The sequence below is a fragment of the Coregonus lavaretus genome, assembly GCF_964263955.1.
Source record: "Coregonus lavaretus genome assembly, contig: SUPER_35_unloc_1, whole genome shotgun sequence".
Taxonomy (NCBI): domain Eukaryota; kingdom Metazoa; phylum Chordata; class Actinopteri; order Salmoniformes; family Salmonidae; genus Coregonus; species Coregonus lavaretus.
The window spans coordinates 6,545,641-6,566,587 of NW_028167181.1; the positions used below are offsets into that span (position 1 = coordinate 6,545,641).

The 20,947-nt window shown below is 45.0% G+C and overlaps 2 protein-coding genes across 4 annotated transcripts in view; one reads left to right on the plus strand and one right to left on the minus strand.

Moving 5' to 3' along the window:
* Positions 1 to 15: 15 nt before the first annotated feature.
* On the minus strand, positions 16 to 4,336 carry LOC311110082 (integrator complex subunit 12-like). 2 transcript variants are annotated; one of them, XM_084188642.1, is made up of 7 exons: positions 4,179 to 4,336; positions 3,593 to 3,763; positions 2,968 to 3,120; positions 2,269 to 2,465; positions 1,842 to 2,001; positions 1,325 to 1,477; positions 16 to 996 (listed from the first exon to the last, which is right to left on the minus strand). In XM_084188642.1, the coding sequence occupies exons 2-7, from the start codon at positions 3,749 to 3,751 to the stop codon at positions 391 to 393; spliced, it is 1,428 nt and encodes a 475-aa protein (XP_084044768.1). In that variant the 5' UTR covers positions 3,752 to 3,763; positions 4,179 to 4,336; the 3' UTR covers positions 16 to 390. The 2 variants fall into 2 exon arrangements, with proteins under 2 accessions (XP_084044768.1, XP_084044769.1); XM_084188643.1 differs by having other exon boundaries at positions 83 to 996; positions 1,331 to 1,477; positions 4,179 to 4,333.
* A 195-nt stretch (positions 4,337 to 4,531) lies between these two features.
* The window catches only part of gstcd (glutathione S-transferase, C-terminal domain containing), a 56,908-nt gene continuing 40,492 nt past the window's right edge, over positions 4,532 to 20,947 (plus strand). Inside the window, exons 1-6 of one of the 2 annotated variants that reach the window (XM_084188639.1) lie at positions 4,532 to 4,615; positions 4,945 to 5,191; positions 5,353 to 5,580; positions 5,921 to 6,388; positions 9,883 to 10,146; positions 14,002 to 14,095. In XM_084188639.1, the coding sequence (XP_084044765.1) occupies positions 4,991 to 5,191; positions 5,353 to 5,580; positions 5,921 to 6,388; positions 9,883 to 10,146; positions 14,002 to 14,095 (1,255 nt within the window). In that variant the 5' untranslated portion in view covers positions 4,532 to 4,615; positions 4,945 to 4,990. The remainder of the gene's footprint in view (positions 4,616 to 4,944; positions 5,192 to 5,352; positions 5,581 to 5,920; positions 6,389 to 9,882; positions 10,147 to 14,001; positions 14,096 to 20,947) is intronic. The other variant, XM_084188640.1, reaches the window with a different exon arrangement.

The following is a 20,947-nucleotide window of genomic DNA, read 5'->3' on the forward strand; positions in this document are numbered from 1 at the left end:
TGACCGCTTGCTGATGATCTCATGTCGTTTTCACACTTTCGTGATTTCAGGAGTCTCCTCACAAAAACAAGACAATTCTACTATGTCATAAAAATAATACATTTAATTAAGTTTTGCCCCCCCCCCCCCCAAAAAAATAATGTTAATTTAATTTTCTGTGATGTGGCGGAGTTTGGACAGAACGTAGAGGCATATTATAGCCACTAACAACATCTCCAGCAGCATTTCATACATCATAATGAAATTCAAGTATTCAATTGGATTCGGTTATATCCACGTTACAGTTAATACAATGCTCTGGCACGCCCTCCCATTCATAACTTACACCTCGAACATCTTACTTACACACACTTCTCTTTCCTTCTTCCCTCACTACTCCTCTCATTCCATTCATTTCTTCAGCTTCTTCTGCGCCGCTTTTTTCTTCACCATCTGCAGCCGTTTCATGGCGTTGAGCTGAGACTCCTGGGACGTGGGCGCCTTGCCACCCGCTGGCGCTTCAGCCGCCGCCGCCTTCGACCCGTTACCGTTCCCATTCCCTCCTCCGTTGCCCCCAGACCCTCCGCCGTTCCCTCCCAGGCTGGGCTGAGACCCACTGGGGGAGGACCCAGGACTTGTCCCCCTCCCCTGGTTCTCCCCACTGGAGGACCGGTTCAGGGTCTGCTTCCCCAGGGCCAGAGGTGGAGGGGGCTTCACCGAACCGTTTCCACCATCAGCGTTATTTCCATTCCCTCCTCCGGTCGCCATCTTGGAGCCGCCCAGTCCTCCGCCCGACTTAGAGCTGGTCAGCCCGGAGAGTCCGGCAGGTTTCTGGCCAGCGGGGGTAGATGTGGAGGAGGTCTTGCTACTTCCGATTGGCCCTGAGGAGCCAGGTTTGGTGCTGGCGCCGGGGCCAGCGGAGGTCTTGGCCCCGAATGCAGCCCACCCTGTGAGGCCGCTGCCCGACTGCAAGGAGGAGCCGGTACTAGAGGGGTTGGCAGATACTGCTGCAGAAGCCTAGGAGGAGAGAAAGAAACAAGCGTTAGAGATGCAATACTCCGAAGCACTTCCAAATGATTCTGATCCTTTCCCCCTAGGATAATGTCCAGGTATTACACACATGGTCCGTTTGCATGACAAAATATATACATTTTGTCTTTCGATTCAACCTAAATGTCTGCCATCTTTGAAAAGGCTATTGCACTGTATGCCATGTAATGTTGTATATTGTCTGGGAATTACATGATCAGGTTGCATTAGACAAGGTATATCTTATTGAAATATGTAATTTAACCTAAATATGACTTGTATTTCAAATATGCAGCTCTGAATTCTTAATGCTTACCTTCACCTCAGTTCGTTTGAAGGCCTGAAAGGTGCTGGATGTGTCGGGTTTGACCTTGAGTTCCGGTTTCTTCACCAGAGGGTCCTTCACCACGGGGGCTGCTGACACCACGGCTGGGGCCGGCTTCTGTGAAGGCTTCTGGGTCTTCTGGGCCTGGCAGGAACAACAACAACAGCATAAGAACCCATTCAATTGGGGTCATTTTGGGAGTTCAGAACGTTCAGATAGAAATGTATTGTGTAGAAAAATATATGATTGTCCGTCAGTAAGGAATCGTGTCAGCTCTGTTCATTACATTTCTATCTGCAACGTTCAGAAGGTTTCAACTCACTGAATACACCCCTTGTTATAAGTATTGGTCACATGGTTTGCGTCCCAAATGGCACCCTATTCCCTATGTAGTGCACTACTTCTGGCCAGGGCACATAGGGATCTGGACAAAAGTAGTGCACTATGTAGGGAACAGGGTGCCATTTCAGACTCAGCCAGGATGACTTGGTCATTATCCATCTCTTACCATGCGTTTCATCTGCCGGGTGCAGCGGGCGCAGTACCAAACCAGGCGCGGGTCGTTGACGTCTTTGTCCGTCACCTGGGGCTTGTGGCAGTCCTGGTGGTAGAGGTTATGGCACTCCTGGCACTCCACCAGCTGGTTGCCCGACGTCACCGTCATCTGCCTGAGGTCATCAAAATGAGACTAATTGATTGATTTTATTTGTCAGTAAAAAATATACATATACTGTACATTACACACAGTACATACAGTCATTCATCACTGAAAGAGTTACAGGTAGTGTTCATTAGGCACCAAACGAAAAAAAAAAAAAGGACAAACAGGAAGAGACTAACTGGACTTTTTCGTTTTCAGTTGCGAAATGATTGAATGTTTTGCGTGCCCTAATGAACACAACCCAGGTGACATTCAAAAAAGGTCCGGCACGTACCTGCAAACCACACAGGCCAGCCCCATCTCCATGGCGAAGTCGTCAGCGTTGGTCTCCGCGTCGAAGTTGGAGAAGTCAGGCAGGGGAATGTCTTTGAAGGGCTGGACTGTGACGGGGGACGAGCGGTTCTCATGCTGCTTGGGCTCCAGGCGAGGCTTCTTAGACGGTTCAGGTCCTTCACCTGGCTCTACCCTCACCTGGAAGACAACGGGAAGGTGCTGTAAGGGTTAATAAAGGTGTTATGAAGGTTTATAAAGTTGTTATGTAGGTGGTATGACAGTTTAAAGTTCTATGTCAACCTCAACAAATAATAGGGATTTCATATTAAAATGTTGACGTATGATCTCTAAGTGACGGTTTACATTCCATGTCAACTCGAAAAACTGAAGATATGTCACACTGAACAAATGTCTCCAATTATGTATCCAATGTATAACATTATGTATGTACAATGGATAATTGTGTATGCATGTTTGGTTCTAGATTGTCTCAACAAAAGGAATGGAATTACTGGAATATGGATATGGAACGTCTCAAAATCCAATGTAATAACATTATGAATGACAAACGATTACACATCGTTTTTGTTGTTGTGTTTTCCATGATTTGCAGTATTGGTTTGGTTCTGGAACAAACTAGCCTAGATCATGAATGAATCCCTTTCCCCTACTCAGCCACAGCATCCATTCCATTTCCTACCTTTTCTGAAGGCCTCTTCTCCACCTCCTTCTTGCTCTTCTCTGAGCTGCTGGACTTGCTGCTGCTGCTAGATGAGGAGGAGGAGGAGCTGGAGGAGGACTTGTAGTCCTGTTTATTTATGCTCATCTTGGACACCTTCGTCACCTCCACCTCCTGTAGATGGACACAACATGGAAACACGAGGCTTCAGAGCTACTTCTCCAGGAAACAAATGTTGGGAGTGACTGAAAGAACTAGACAGAAGCGGCAGCCTATAGTAGAAGAAGGGATGTCTGAAAGGACAATGAGTGACACGGGTAAAGCACAGGTGCCTAGATAAGGTTTCATATGTTACACCTCTATTATGTACGTCTATGGATTTCCTTTGGATTACTGACAAAAGCCCATATGATGACATCATTAGAATATAATAGCACCAGCCTGTAAAATGATGACAACATCATGTTCTGAAGAGAGGTGAATGAATGCCATATAATATTATAATGATATATGCCATTTAGCAGACCCTTTTATCCTAAGCCACTTAGTCATGTGTTTTGTACGTATGGGTGGTCCCGGGAATCGACTCTACTATCCTGCCGTTGCAAGCACCATGCTCTACCAACTAAGCTACAGTAGTCCATACCTTCAGTGATGAGCGGTAAGAGGAATCACTCCCTTTGCCAGATAGAGACTCGTCCAGCAGAGCTCTGAGTTTATCCACAGAGTCTTTGCTTTTTGAGTGCAGGTATCCCAGTCCCTTTAGGAAGACAGGGTCCAACTCCAGACTCACTGATGCAGCCATGATCACACTGAGCTGTAGATATAAAGAATATGTGGATATGTAGAATATGGCTTACACTTTGACTATAGGCCCTCCCTGTTTTTGGCCTCATCCAGTTGATAAATACTAGCTAATTGGTCATCTGACAGCTAGTGAGTAACGTTAGTGATATTGGTGGCTGGCAAAGCTAGAAAATACCGAAAACTAACTAGTTACTATTGACACAAAGGTCAACTGCTTCTACACTAACTTGCATGAACGTAATGTTAGGTAAGAAATACTGACTTGTAAGTGACTGTCAGCTTCTGAAGCTGTCCAGTTGGCTATCTAGCATTATCAAGTAACTAACGTTAGCCTTGGTTGGGAAACCTGCTAGCTAGCTAAAGTAGCTAGCTAGCTAGTAAGCTAGCAAAGGTTAGTTGAGATTCATCATGTTTGATTACCTTACCTTACTCTCAAATATCTTTAACGTGTATTTCACACACTCATGTGGTTATTATGACACGTAAATATTTACAGTAACTTGACAAGTGGCATTTGAGCTACTGTAGCTGAAACAGCTTTATTTCCTTCTAGCGGCATTCTTGTCCACCCACTAAATACTCCGAAGAAATAAGCAAGCTAATTTGTTCCACGGACCTCGACAATTACCCGTTGCATATTTGGATTATCTAAACTATTCAAAATACGCCACTATAACTATATAGTGTATACATCCTTTTATAATACAATGTTTACATTTAATTGTGGTATGTATTTGAATGTATTTACCACTGATCAGGTCGGTCTGTATTGAGTGTTACACGTGGAAACTTACTTGAGGAAGTGACGTTCTCACCATAACAACGTGGTTTTCAAATTTGCACAGTGAGCTTCACATGAACTGTAAGTAGCTAATTTCAATGTATCATTGTTTGCTTGGTAGTCAGACACTAAACAGAAACGAGGCATGGGCTAACTGTCTATATAGAGCACAAGCTAAATGCATACCTAATTAGACAGCTACTAGCTAGCTAACAGTCAGTAGCTAAATCAACGTTGAAAATGCAAGCATGAGGCTGTCTTAGCTAGCTACTTTAGTCTAGCAGACTATACTCTACTTCACGATATAGCTATACATCTTGAGATGTACATGTCGTGGAGTTGAGTTTAGTCAGCTAACTTTGGTCAGAGTTTGTTGCTAGTTGCCACAATACCACTTGTCGTGTTTACAGGTTTGATCGACACCTATATTCAACCTATTCAGTACCTCCTGTAACAATGACGCAGACAGACCCACATCAGGAGCAGCAACCAGAGTGCCTCTACCTGGAATTATCCTCCCAAAACGAGCAGCCCTCTGTTCCCCTACACACCTCCATCTCGCTCTTCCTCCTGTCCTACTGCCAGTGCACATCATTGAAAGTCTTCCTCGTCTCTGCCAAGCCTGACACTCACAGCTCACAATCCTGGAAGTCACAGGTTTGTCATTGTCTACAACGCAAAGCATATTGACAGTCATGACAGGCAAAGGTGTTGGGGAAAACTTTACTGAGTATGTTTCAGTCAACAACAGTACACACTATAGTGAAGGTGAATACATGTCAACATAAATATGTGTAACAACAATTTTGCTTTGACAGGTACCAGAGTCTTTAGCTGTCTCGATGGTCCATGTCGAGGACTTGCCTGTGTTGGTGAGGGGCTGCCGTCTCCCCGCGGTACTGGATGAGACTGGGAGGTACTGCAGGGCCGGGCTGGCTGTGGTGCTCAGGCATATTATAGATAGGACCTGTGAGGCAGACCCCAGTAGGAAGGATGCAGCATCACTTCTAGGGTTCAAGAAGACCTGTCTGAAGGCCTGCGCTGAGGTAAGGGGCAACACTAAATTATTATCATATGCATGCAGTGCCATTAGCAAAACTATGAATGATTCTGTTTTAGTGTATATATGACAGGAGTGTTTTTGTTTATTTTTTATTTATTTTTGGTATAGTTATATTCTCACACTTCCATAGGAGCTTTCCCATTGGAAAACCAAGTGAATCTTATATTCTCCCAAAGTGATTTTTTATGAGCTAGTGAATAAGATGGGATAAATTTGTCCGCTAGTTGTCTTGGACACACAGTACTGCTGTATAAAAATAAAACTCTACACCATTGACAAAAATATTAGTCATAATGAATGCCTGTTCCTCCTCTCCCTTATAGGTGAGCCAGTGGACCAGGCTGTGTGAGCTCAGTATCCCCTCGGCAGTGGAGGCCCACCTCCGGCAGCCCACCAACCCATCCCTGCACCTCCCCTCTGCCCTCCTCAACCTCGAAAAGACACTAGGCGAGCCCGTCAAGGTGCACAACGACGACAAGATCCGCCGGCAGAAGCTCCAGCAGCAGAAGAAAAAGAACCAGAAGAAAACCTCTCAGGACCTCCAGGAGGACCAAGGGACAGACGTCACCCAGCCCCAGGATTCGCAGTCCACCGACAGGCTAGAACTCCGAGCAGCCCTGGCCAAGCTGTCCGTGCATAGTGGTGCAGTTCCGTCCACGACCACTAGGGAGAGCTCTGACATCAGGAAAGTGAGGACCACAGAGCTGCCGCCGCTGGAGCATGTGTTTGCTGAGGGGCTGTACTTCACTCTGACTGATGTGGTGTTGCTGCCGTGTATCCATCAATACCTGGTAAGGAAGTCCCTTGGAGATTATCTGTTAGTTATACACTACCAGTCAAAAGTTTGGACACACCTGCTCATTCAAGGGTTTTTCTCTATTTTTACTATTTTCTACATTGTAGAATAATAGTGAAGACATCAAAACTATGAAATAACACATATGGAATCATGTAGTAACCAAATAAGTGTTAAACAAGTCAAAATATATTTTATATTTGAGATTTTTCAAAAAGCCACCCGTTGCCTTGATGAGAGCTTTGCACACTCTTGGCATTCTCTCAACCAGCTTCATGAGGTAGTCACCTGGAATCCATTTCAATTAACAGGTGTGCCTTCTTTAAAGTGAATTTGTGGAATTTCTTTCCTTCTTAATGCGTTTGAGACAATCAGTTGTGTTGTGACAAGGTAGGGGGTGGGGGTATACAGAAGATAGCCCTATTTGGTAAAAGACCAAGTCCATATTATGGCAAGAACAGTTCAAATAAGCAAAGAGAAATGACAGTCCATCATTACTTTAAGACATGAAGGTCAGTCAATACAGAACATTTCAATAACGTCGCAAAAACCATCAAGCACTATGATGAAACTGACTCTCATGATGACCACCACAGGAATGGAAGACCCAGAGTTACCTCTGCTGCTGAGGATAAGTTCATTAGTTACCAGCCTCAGAAATTGCAGCCCAAATAAATGCTTCACGGAGTTCAAGCCACAGACACATCTCAACATCAACTGTTCATAGGGGACTATGTGAATCAGGCCTTCATGGTCGAATTGCTGCAAAGAAAACACTAGTAAAGGACACCAATAAGAAGAAGAGACCTGCTTGGGCCAAGAAACACGAGCAATGGACATTAGACCGGTGGAAATTTGTCCTTTGTTCTGGAGTCCAACTTGGAGATTTTTGGTTCAAACCGCCGTGTCTTTGTGAAACACGGTGTGGGTGAACGGATGATCTCCGCGGGTGTAGTTCCCACCGTAAAGCATGGAGGAGGAGATGTTATGGTGTGGGGGTGCTTTGCTGGTGACACAGTCAGTGATTTATTTAGAATTCAAGGCACACTTAACCAGCATGGCTACTACAGCATTCTGCAGCGATACGCCATCCCATCTGGTTTGGGCTTAGTGGGACTATCATTTGTTTTTCAACAAAACAATGACCCAACACAACTCCAGGCTGTGTAAGGGCTATTTGACCAAGAAGGAGAGGGATGGAGTGCAGCATCAGATTACCTAGCCTCCACAATCCCCCGACCTTAACCCAATTGAGATGGTTTGGGATGAGTTGGACTGCAGAGTGAAGGAAAAGCAGCCAACAAGTGCTCAGCATATGTGGGAACTCCTTCAAGACTGTTGGAAAAGCATTCCAGGTGAACCTGGTTGAGAGAATGCCAAGAGTGTGCAAAGCTGTCATAGGGTGGCTATTTGAAGAATCTCAAATATATAATATATTTTGATTTGTTTAACACTTTTTTGGTTACTACATGATTCCATATGTGTTATTTCATATTTTGATGTCTTCACTATTATTCTACAATGTAGAAAATAGTACAAATAAAGAAAAACCCTTGAATGAGTAGGTGTGTCCGAACCTTTGACTGGTACTGTATATTTGAAGGGAAGTTATAGTCCAGAACTCTTAGCCTGAGTCCTAGATCAGTTTGTGCTGTCTTTCCAACTTCATTGCTGTCACTGGCAAGACAGCACAAACAGATCTGGGACTCAGGCTACAGAATTCTTGCTTTAGGCTACAGAATTCTTGCATTATGCACTTGATTTATATTCCATGGACCGAGCCTCCTTTCTGCTGGTCGCTAAATAAATTATGTAAACTACCAGCACTTCTCTTGTAATTGTGTTTCTGCAATCTTTCTGCAACTTCCATTTCCCAGGCCTGTCTAGTCTCCATGCTAGTTTTAGACAATTGGTAGCTCTGAGTGTGTGGCACATTTTATTTTAACAGTAGCATATTACCCTATTGTCCCGTCATCACCTGCTGCCTCAGTTGGGTATTTACACCTGTTGCCGTGGCAACCACATTATGAAGGCCTCTGGAATGATGCATGACGCCCTGCTACATTGAATGTCTCGTCAGGTGGTACCTGTACACCCAGAGAGGCTTTATACAGTGGAAACCAGGCAGAACAGTGCCTTCCTAAGACTGTCTCTTGGCACTGTGTGTGTGTTTGGCACAGTCTCCATTTTCAAAGGTGGTCCACCTGGCTATGGGTGATAACACCACAATGACAAATGGGTCCATTTTAAATGTAGTTGGTTGAAATGCATTTCAATGAACCTGCTTTGGGATCATGTGTGGTTCGACGTGCTGATTTTGAAATAATGTAATTGTCACTGAGACAGATCGGAAATTAGGCTGTGAGAAATTAGGCTGCGAGAGTGGTGTTGAAAGGATGAGATTTGCTGCCGATCACTTATTGTAGTTTATCATCAAGTTAGTTTGTAAAAGAAAGTTATTTTCATTTGGAAAGTAGATGCAGCTTCATATCTGCACCAGTGATTTATAACCCATCTGCCCTCGCTGAATTCTCCTGGGAACTATTTACTTATCGATTTCTCATATTTAGTTTAGTGTTGTTTTGGTGGTTTGGGGGTTTATGAGGTATTAGTTATCGATCTATTATGCCTCGGAGCCAAGCGGTCGACAGGGTCTCTCTCCTCTTCTCTTCCCTCTCTCCTCCTGTTCTCATAGCTGTAGCCTGGGATTGGAATGAAGTGAAGTTCTCACAATGAGGCTCTTAGGGGTCAGCTGAGCTCCAGTGGTTTCCAGTTTCACACTCAGCCTAGCATGTCTCCTCTCCTCTGCCACACCGCCACCGCTGTCTATCCACAGATCCACAGGACAGAGAGCCAGAGAAAAGACCCTTGGCTTTATCTACTGTCACCTCTTTCTCTTTCTACGCTCTGTCTGTTTCTCTCTCTCTCTCTCTCTCTCTCTCTCTCGGAAACACATACACACACGTTATGTTCTTCTATCCTCGTGGGAACCTAAAATTAATTTCCATTCAAAATCCTATTTTCCCTAAACCTAACCCTTACCATAACACTAACCCCTAACCACTAGCCCCTTACCCTAATTCTAACCCTAACCTTAATTGTAACCCTAAACCCTAAGCTTAAAATAGCCCTTGTCCTCATGGGCACGTGGGAAATGTCCCCAAGAGGAACTTTTGGGGATTTTAGGTCCCCACAAGGATAAAATAACTAACCCCCCCCCCCCCCCCCCCCCACACACACACACCCCCCTATACAGCTGTCCATCTCTCTCTCTCTCTTGCTCTCTCTCCCCCTCCCCCAACCTGGCCTTTCTCAGTGCCTGTCTTTCTATCTCCCTCCCTCTCCCTCCATCTCCAGAGAGGTGATGAGTGGAGGGGATCAGCCTGGTGGAACCTGGGCTCTTGGTTCAGTGGAGATGACACTTCTGATGAATCACTTAACTGACTCAGGCCCCTGTCTTCCCTTCCTCCTCCTCCTCCTATACCACAGAGCTCCCTCCAGAGCCACAACGCCAGCGCGCTGTCCCAGCTGCCTCTCCTGCTGCGCTGGTACCTCCAGGTCCAGGAAGTCCCCGGGGTCCCCAGGGCAGCCCAGGCCTGTGGGATGGCCCTCTCCACCCCCAAGGCCCCCACCACCGGCCCCCCAACCACAGCTGAGGCACAACAGCCCAGCCAAGCGAATCAGGAAAGCCTGGGGACGATCAAGGAGGTGCACTTCGTTGGAGGCCCCAGGCCCACAATGACTAAACTCAAAGTAATTGAATATTTTTGAATCAGTCTCCCCCTCCGTCTGTCTGTCTGTCTGTCTGTCTGTCTCTCTCTCTCTCAACTCTTCCCTCATTCATTCCCACTGTCTCTTTTGGGAAGATTAGATGAGGAGGCACATTGAACGTTTCAGTAAAGCTGTCACATGCTCTCTAGCAGCAGCGCCTTTCTCTCTCTTGAATGCCTCTAGGCACTTCACATGCGCACACACACACACAACTGTCCCTTTATACTCACTCTTCCTACTGTGTCCCTGAGCTGCAACGATAAATGATTTATGCATTCCAATTGGTTGTCAAATTAGCCTGCTTCCTATAATTTAACGCTTTCTCACAGATAATTGCGTCCTTGCTGTTGCGTTCTTACTTTAACGCTTTGAACACACCGACTGTGTTATTGCGCAAAATAGTATGCAGCATCATCTAGTTATGTGCGCAACAAAAGGTCAACATTCACCTTCTGCCACCATTTCTGTCAACCCGTTAATGCATACAGTTTGACGCATACGTTCGATAAATCCAACGTATGCACCACACAGAAAGGCAAACGCAACGTTCCATTGGAAATTAATGTACTTCTGGTGTACCAAAATGCAAAGCACTGTCTGTGTTCGAAGCATAAAGGCTGGTTTGCAGTTGGTCTATCGCTGTGACATCATAAACATTCTATTTTCGTCCCAACATCAAACTTGTCATTATGAAAAACTATAAATACAAAACGACAGCCTCTGCATGACATCAGCAGCTATATTTGAACACCAATAAACCCATCCGTTTAAAAATAATTGAGTAAATGTCAACATAGCAAGCCAGGCAACTCAAAGCTACTTTCTAAACAATAGTTTGGTTCATTGTTTGCTAAATTGCTAGCTGGCTAGCCAGTTCAAATAACGACCAGAGTATAGCTGACGACGTCTGAACTTTAGCTACTTTTTATTCAATGTTACAGGAAAATAAACCCACCACAACAACGTCATTATTTACAAGGTAAAATAGTTTACGGTTGTGAGTGTGACGAAATAAAAGTAGGTCATTCTGTCGGAGAATTTTAGAAGTCCTGCACGGTCTAGTCACAGATGGATTTGGATTTGTTGATGTAGCAGCCCAGTAACCACGACAACGGACGTTGTGACAGTCGCAGATGCATGAATTACAGAATTTATTTGCTGGTTTTCTTTTTTTTAAAATCTGTACGTTCTAAATATTCATAGCTCTTTTTGAAATGTAAATCATGCTTATAAAAATTATAGACTTTAAATGTAATACTTTCCCTAGCATTCCTCATTAATTGAATTGATTATAATATGGAGAACAGTTTAGGATAAGTAATTATGTTATCCTTTTTCAAACAGTATATATTATAGTGTTGAGAGAACCACAGGTAATCAAATTGAAGTCGAATATTTCACCCCATAAGCCACTTTCATATTTGCCACCACTTTATAGAGTGCACATCTTTCACTTTTCCCCCAGACTTTGATTTGAATAAAAACAATACAGTAGTACACACCCGCTAGCATAATTACTCCACACTCTCAATATAGCCTACAGCCTTTCAGGATGTAATTGCTAGCGCTGTTAGCACGGTTAGCGCTGGACTCCAAATGACTGCCTGGAACACGTTATTGAGTAGTGGTTTCAACGGGACATAAACAGACACAGCTGTCAAGGCAGGAAACTGATTCCTCAGCTGGCTCAAACCTTCCTAACCCTGAACACCCTCACTGTTCTCTGGCACGGCTGGTCCCAAGTATAAATCAGAGATTTCCTGCTGGCCACACAGATATGATATCCAACAACGGCAGGAAGTGCATCAGCCAATCGTAAATGTTGATAACAAGTTGCCCTCTTAGAATGTGATATTCAACCCTGGTCGACTATGGAGTAGACACAGGTGCACACAGTTGGAACACTCACTGACATACGAGCACAGAGATATGAGCACCGGCATACGAACACACACACACACATATAAATACTGCCGTCCCTCGCCTGCCCAGACGGATTGCGATGCTGGTTGGCTTTGTGTGTGTACATGTGTTTGTGTGGTCGTCACCGGCAGGACTGGAGTGCAGCTGTTGTACGGTCTGGGTCTTGGTGGAGCCAAGGGGCCTGTGTGTGTGTATAGAGGCCAGCCCAGGGCACAGGGAGAGGCCTTGGTGGAGCCAAGGTGCCTGTGTGTGTGTATAGAGGCCAGCCCAGGGCACAGGGAGAGGCCTTGGTGGAGCAAAGGTGCCTGTGTGTGTGTGTATAGAGGCCAGCCCAGGGCACAGAGAGAGGCCTGGGTGGAGCCAAGGTGCCTGTGTGTGTATAGAGGCCAGTCCAGGGCACAGAGAGAGGCCTGGGTGGAGCCAAGGTGCCTGTGTGTGTGTGTATAGAGGCCAGCCCAGGGCACAGAGAGAGGCCTGGGTGGAGCCAAGGGGCCTGTGTGTGTATAGAGGCCAGCCCAGGGTACAGAGAGAGACCTGGGTGGAGCCAAGGGGCCTGTGTGTGTATAGAGGCCAGCCCAGGGCACAGAGAGAGGCCTACAAGAGAGGGAGAATGAGACAGAATGAGACAGAGGGCTAGGCTCCAACAGTGTGACATGCTATCCCTCACTGCAGCTTACCAAAGCCAGCACTACATCTCATCTGTCCACCACACCAACAATCTAAATCCAATTTTATTGTCCACATGCACCGAATACAACAGGTATAGACCTTACAGTGAAATGCTTACTTACAAACCCTTGAAAACATAATAGCACAGTTGGTTAGGGGGCTGTAAAACGGCAGCCTTCTCCTCCAGCACCATTATCCAGGTATGTCTATAAGTTCCCTCCTACTGTGAAGCTGAATATATAATTTTATACAGAGCTGGCTCACCTTATCTTCCTATTTCTCTCACTCACACACACACACACACACACACTGTAGTGAGGGAGAAGATTGACACACACAGTGATGTCTGTCAGTCATAAAGCCTGTTTCCCCCAGCTCTCTGTGTGCCTGCCAGTCTTCCAAAGGCCTCTTGCCAGGTGCACTGAGAAATACGAGTGACAGGTTCCAAATGTATCTCTTCAGTATGTACCTACTGTCTCCTACGCTAGAGTGCACAAGCTTGGAACTGGTTCAAGAGGCCATTTTGTTTTTGTTACCCAACAACAACGACACAGAACGGCAGCCTTTTCAAGGTCACGTTTATAGTTTAAAATGTTCCCTCTGATTGACTGCCAAGGAAGGTTAGGTCAAAGCTTTTGATTCCGATGAAGAATGTCCTTGGTGATCTAATATGCCGTTTTAGAAAAACAACTGCCCTTTTATGCCTGGAGAAAGAGAGCAGTGTTTTGTACTAATGAAAGATAAAAGGTAATTCTTAATAATGCTACTTCTTCTAATATCTTGCAAGCTTTTGATGAGGAATGTTCTTGGTGAAGTAAGCTTTTATAACACTTTTATCCAGTATCCAAAAGGACAGTGTGCAAAGATGCAATGTTTGTCCCTATCCACTGCTCATTACCTGTAATATGTAGCTCTTCAGTGGTCTTACAGGAGACTCCTACTTCCCTCTGGAGAACACCTGCATCCCCCTATGAGCCAGGTAACCAGGCCAACCAACCAGACTGTGTGTGTTCTCTACAGGGAGAGAACGAGAGAGAACAAAGTATTGAAAAGAAAAAGCAGTCTTGTCCTCAGGTGGTTCTTCAGATTGGAAACAGCGGTCAGGGTGGAGGAGCGGTCCCTACTCTCTGTAAACCGCTTCATTACTGCTTGTTGAGACCGGAAAGACCTTGGAGGCTCTGAGAGAGAAGTTTCTATGGTAACCTTGATGGTGTGTGTGTGTCCGCGTGTGTGTGTTCCCCGCAGGAGAGTGGTATCGAGGCCGTCTTCTCCCCTCATCCTCGCCGCTCCTGGACCCTCCCCTGGGACTGTTTACCGGAGGCCGTCAACCCCACTGAAGGTACTACCTCCATCCCTCTCTCCTCTCCTCCCTCCATCCCTCTCCTTTCTTCCCTCTCTCCTTTCATGTCTCCCTTCGTTCATCCATCTCTCCTTCCCTCCCTTCATCCAATCACCCTTACTGAGCCAGAAAGCCATATCAAACACCATTGATATGTGCGGGAGCATCCCGGTACGCGCTGCATAAATGTTTGCATAAAATATCACTACTACTTTGGCTTGGTGAGTTTCATCGACGAGTTGCCCCCGTTCAAACCAAAACACACAATCAGTTGATCTGCTGTGACCGGCCGAGCCTTTCGAGACGTAATGCGTTCTCCAAGGAGCGCACCCTAATGAATTCTAAAGCGGTACCTTGCTGTGATGTATTCTCCCAGTGTGGTTGGGGCTAAGTGAGAAACAGGCCTGTCACCGGGACACACTCCTCGGACCGTAGAGCCGTCGTCGGGAACACAGTTGCCGTGGCAGCCGTGTCTGACGGACGGGCGGTGGAAGCAGTGTTGATTGCAGTCCCAGGTGTCGCGAGTCGAGCAGAGAAATGAGTCTCTCTCCTTGGAGGTGGAGGGGGCGAGCGAGCACTTTCCTTATTAGTGTGTTATTATACCCTGAGAAGGCCTAATAAATGAGACGTGTGTGTGTGTGTGTGTGTGTGTGTGTGTGTGCGTCTTTATGAGGATGATAGATGCTAGTGTTATTCTAGCGCAGCGTGAAGGAGTTCCATTTAGGGCTGACCCCAATTAGTCGACTGGTCGATTGTTTGATCATTAGGCTGATGGTCGACCGACATTGTTTTATTTGAGCTGTGACAAATATATATATTTGTGCCCATCTCAGTGAACTAATCCATTGCGGAGGCCTAGACTAAAAGCCAATTTATGCTTGATTCGAAAATGTGGTAGGGGGCTCCATAAGGAGGGTGTGACGCAATTGCGGCGCCTCAAGAGGCATGCAGAGGCCAAATCGAGCTCTGTACCGCATCTCCATGCACCTCCCATTTAGTGTATATCAATTCCCCATTACATATATCACCAGTTGTACGTTTACCGTTAATTCCTATAATTTCTCATCTACAATGTTTGTTACTTTGGTTACGGTCTTTATTTTAATGCATTCAATATTATTATTCAAGTCTTCCTGTTCTCATTGTCGGAGTGGACACATTGTTTGCAGAGTGCACAACCTATGCTACACTTGTGAGAAACACGTTTTGGTTTATTTAATTACATTGATGAGTTCTGTCAATTTAGTAATTGTCTTTTGTTTGGAGCACTCCTGTCAATGTTGAGTAAGGACGCGCACGCATCGAAGTAGGACTATAGGCTACCTGGCCCGCGCGCAAATGTATGCATGTAAATGTGCCCATTTGGGGATCTGATAGTATTTCTGATTGGCTTAACGCACCACCACTAATGACCTGTGGAGCTTTATTTTTTACATCCATTGAGAATTACAATAGTTCCTCAATGTATTTGAAAAATCTTTCCAGCTCTCTCCCTTTCGATAACCACTCAACGTGAAAGGGAAAAATGTCATGCTCTGATCCAGTGGAAACGTCGTAAAATAGGTTTCTTATCAGTGCGTGACTTGGACTGAAATAGGTTCCGGTACTCATTTTGGGTGCTGGTACTGTTTATATTTAGGTGCAGGAGCTCCACAATACTTTTGAGCTAATATTCTATAAGAGGAACAGGAGCTCAAGCAGTAGAACATTTGCGGTGCCGATACTCAGCTCTGGGGAGCTCCTGCCCAAGTCAAGCGCTGCTTCTTATCCCTTGCGCAAATAGCCTACAGCTGTGTCTGTCCCGCGCTCGCTGGCTCAGGAAACTCTGAGGGCCCAGAATATTTTTATACAATGTTGCAAGTTCGCTAGTGCAAGCTTTGGGCCGGACCCAGTTAATAGTTGATACAATGTTTCAAGTTCGTTGCAGACAGGCCACATGTAGCCAATGTGGTTTATAGGATATTTATTTTTAATCAGGATATTTTCCAGATGCAGGCTGCAATGTTTTTATTTGTTGGCTTTATGCAGGCTATTTTTACATAATTGGCAATGGCAATAGAAGTAACTTTTTAGGTTTGTATCATTTTCATTTAGATTTGGATAGAATTTTGGTTAACCACATGACAATGATTTTGAGATATTAAGACGTTATTATAAATGAAATGAAACTGTTTCACGAAAAGGTGCATATGAAAACCATGACTGGCACACAGATCGGTAGAAATGGTTAGATAAATTGGCATTCCACATGAGAAAGGTTGCCGACTCCTCGTGTAGCCTATTACCGGCAACTTCAGGAGAGTACTGGCAGAATCTGCGAAAGCCAGCAGGAGCGGGAGGAGAATAGTTGGATCAGGTAAAGTTTTTTCTTCTTCTGGTCATCTAGATCACTGGCGCCCTCTTGAGGCATTAAACCGTAATCTTAAGCATCAGATAAGCTCAATGCACATAGTATATTTAATTAAAACACATAAGGTGTGTCCAGTGGCGATTTTAGCGTGTAAATCTATTTTTTTTAATGCATGCCAGCAATGCCACAACACTAAACAATACATTACTTGCACTATAACGGTGTCCACAAACTGTTAGGGCCTACATAAAGCTGTCCCAACAGCAGAGCTTTCTTTTCAGCACCATGTAGTGAATCCTTACCACTGCTACACCTGACTATCAGCTGAGCTTTGTCGGGCAGCGAAAAACATAGCTGAAATGGCTGACTTGCTTAAACAGATGTGGTAGAGCATGGTGCTTGCAACGCCAGGGTTGTGGGTTCGTTTCCCACGGGGGTCCGGTATGAAACTAACTGTAAGTCGCTCTGGATAAGAGCGTAAGCTAAATGACTAAAATGTAAATGTAAAAATGATTCTACTGACATTTGAGATGTAAAAACTATGGCATAATGGGACGACGAGCGGATAAGAGGCAATCCGTAATTTGGATTAAGACATTAATGAGCGAGCTAGGACGGACGTAGTCAATATAACAATTTGTTCAGCACTTTTTAAATGTACATTGCAGGAATTCAGAACATGGGCCGTTCTTACAGTATTCTCCCTGTACACCAAGTCAGAACCGTAGGATAATTAAAGGGGGCATATAAGCAGACAATAAAATATCTTACAATATTCAATGATTACATTTCTCTAAAACAGGCTATAGGCTACATGTGCACCACCAAGTCAGCTGGTAGAGCACGGCGCTTGTAACGCCAAGGTAGTGGGTTCGATCCCCGGGACCACCCATACACACAAAAAAAAAAATTATGCACGCATGACTGTAAGTCACTTTGGATAAAAGCGTCTGCTAAATGGCATATTATATTATATAAATTATGAGGGGAAAAGTTACCAAATGATTAGGGTGAGGCACATGGGCTACTAACAGCTTACTTACACTTAGTATTACATTCTTAGTTACAGTATACATATCTCATTTTTACATTTTAGTCATATAGCAGACGCTCTTATCCAGAGCGACTTACAGTTAGAGAGTGCATACATTTTTCATACTGGCCCCCCGCGGGAAACAAACCCACAACCCTAGCGTTGCAAGCGCCATGCTCTACCAACTGAGCTACACGGGGCCCGAGAAACTGCTAGGCAACAATCCAGCTTTGCCTGATCTTCAATATTTATATTACAAGTTACATACATGAAGTCACAACACCTAAAAACTCAGTTCTCATTGTTCATATCTCCCTGGCATATTAAGCCATTTTTGGACTCACCTTGTTGTGCTGTGCTCACTTGAACAGGAAGGTGGCGCGGCGGTCCTTTTTGTGGGCTGTAGAAAGAAGTCCGAAATCCCGACTTGGAATTCATAGTTGGATGACCGTTCAAAATTATTTTCCATATTTTCCCAGTCGGAGCTAGTTTTATCCGAGTTCCCAGTTGTCTTGAACTCACTGAAGTCTGAGATTTCCCAGTACCGAGTTTCCAGTTGTTTTGAACGCAGCAGGAGTCATGTTGGATTGACAGCATGGCCAATGTATTCAAACTTTTCTGGCCCCTGGCGTTACCCCCTTTTTCGTGATATCCAATTGGTAGTCACGATCTTGTCTCATCGGTGCAACTCCACCAATGGACTCGGCGAAGGTCGCACTGCTTCTTGACACACTGCTCGCTTAACCCAGAAGCCAGCCGCTCCAATGTGTCGGAGGAAACACTGTAGAAATGACGACCAAAGACCGCTTGCAGTTGCCCGGCCCGCCACAAGGAGTCGCTAGAGCACAAAGAGACAAGGACATCCCGGCCAGCCAAACCCTCCCCTAACCCGGACGAAAGCAAAAAAAGAGACCATGTTTGTATGCAGCTTTATTAACTTCTTTTTTTACATTGTTTTCAAACTGATATGTGACACGTATTAATGCCAAAATAACATGCAAAACAGGCAACAACAACTTTTTTTAGCTAAACAGGTCAGTTCTGCCCGACCTGCCCTGAATGACGCGTCGCTACTGGATATGTCTATATAAGGAGAAATACACATTAAAACATTTCTAGCAATCGATTGGTTGAAAGAACAAACGATTTTCGGTCGACCAAGATTATTTTTAGTCTGGGTCAGCCCTAGTTCCATTACTTGTGTGTGTGCACATTCACATGTGTGTGACGCTTAAGGCTAGCTGGAGTACATCGAGGTCATTATAGAGGAATGTGTATGTACAGATAGCGAGATCACACACACACACACCAGTGGGTTCAGTTCAGTGAGTTCAACAATGGGTAATAGAGTGAGGAAATGCATCCCACCTTACACTGAACTCATTTCAGTGTCCTTTACTTTAAAGGACGGGAGGCACAGAAGCAACTTCAAACTATTGAGATGCCCCCAAACTGTTGTCTGTGATAAAATGGGAGGATTGTTCTCTCAGCTTGTTCCTGTGCTTTCTGTCTAACTGAATTTTGGATTTCAAACAAGGACATTGTGTGGGAGTGAATGTACATGTCGTTTTGGTCACTGTTGTCTGTTATAAGAATTGTCCTTCCTTTTTCATTCAGTTCATTGTGTCTGTGTGGTTCCGGCCAGTGGGTGGATACGGGAGGTATTCCAACACCCGTCCTCCGGTATCTCTCCAATGAATTCAGCTGACAAAACATGTTCTCATTCAGAAGTAGTTTAACACAGAAACTTGAAATCAACTGGCTCTGGATGATTTCGCTATTGTAGTTACCTCCAACCTTGCATGTGCAGACATTGGCAATATTCCACTTGTCCTTTCCTTTCTAGTCATTTATTCCTTATCACACCGACATACTGTCTCTTTATATACACTCCAGTCCAGACATTTGCTAAACTGACACTCAATCTCTCTCTCTCTCTCTCTCTCTCTCTCTCTCTCTCTCTCTCTCTCTCTCTCTCTCTCTCTCTCTCTCTCTCTCTCTCTCATATATATGTGCATGCATGCTCCTATACACTGCTAAACAGAGCTAAGTAGTGTGGGCAGTGTGACTGTTCTGAGTGGGTGAATCATAGAGAAACTTGATGTTGTTGGTACTCTAGTTGATGAACAGAGTCTCTAAAGAGATCCGTGTGACTGCTGCTGCTGGCTGTAGTGTAGGTAGGTAGAATGCCCTCTGTCTTCCTGAGTCAGGGTAATTAGTTAGAGTGGAGACAAGAGACAGACAATTTCTCATGGACCTGTAGTGACTGGGCCTTTAACATCTTTCAGCACCTCACCTCCACACACACACACACACACACACACACACACACACACACACACACACACTTCCCCTTCCACACACCCACGCTGTACAAGGAGAAACCAGGAAAATGAGCAGGGAGGTGCCATCACTGCAGCCATGCATGGAGGAACAGAGGAGGTGCCATCACTGCAGCCATGCATGGAGGAACAGAGGAGGCGGCAGGGGAGAGAGGGGGAGAGATACAGTGGGGAAAAAAAAGTATTGTGCAAGTTCTCCCACTTAAAAAGATGAGAGAGGCCTGTAATTTTCATCATAGGTACACGTCAACTATGACAGACAAATTGAGAGAAAATAAATCCAGAAAATCACATTGTAGGATTTTTAAATGAATTTATTTGCAAATTATGGTGGAAAATAAGTATTTGGTCACCTACAAACAAGCAAGATATCTGGCTCTCACAGACCTGTAACTTCTTCTTTAAGAGGCTTCTCTGTCCTCCACTCGTTACCTGTATTAATGGCACCTGTTTGAACTTGTTATCAGTATAAAAGACACCTGTCCACAACCTCAAACAGTCACACTCCAAACTCCACTATGGCCAAGACCAAAGAGCTGTCAAAGGACACCAGAAACAAAATTGTAGACCTGCACCAGGCTGGGAAGACTGAATCTGTAATAGGTAAGCAGCTTGGTTTGAAGAAATCAACTGTGGGAGCAATTATTAGGAAATGGAAGACATACAAGACCACTGATAATCTCCCTCGATCTGGGGCTCCACGCAAGATCTCACCCTGTGGGGTCAAAATGATCACAAGAACGGTGAGCAAAAATCCCACCACACGGGGGGACCCAGTGAATGACCTGCAGAGAGCTGGGACCAAAGTAACAAAGCCTACCATCAGTAACACACTATGCCGCCAGGGACTCAAATCCTGCAGTGCCAGACGTGTCCCCCTGCTTAAGCCAGTACATGTCCAGGCCCGTCTGAAGTTTGCTAGAGTGCATTTGGATGATCCAGAAGAGGATTGGGAGAATGTCATATGGTCAGATGAAACCAAAATAGAACTTTTTGGTAAAAACTCAACTCGTCGTGTTTGGAGGACAAAGAATGCTGAGTTGCATCCAAAGAACACCATACCTACTGTGAAGCATGGGGGTGGAAACATCATGCTTTGGGGCTGTTTTTCTGCAAAGGGACCAGGA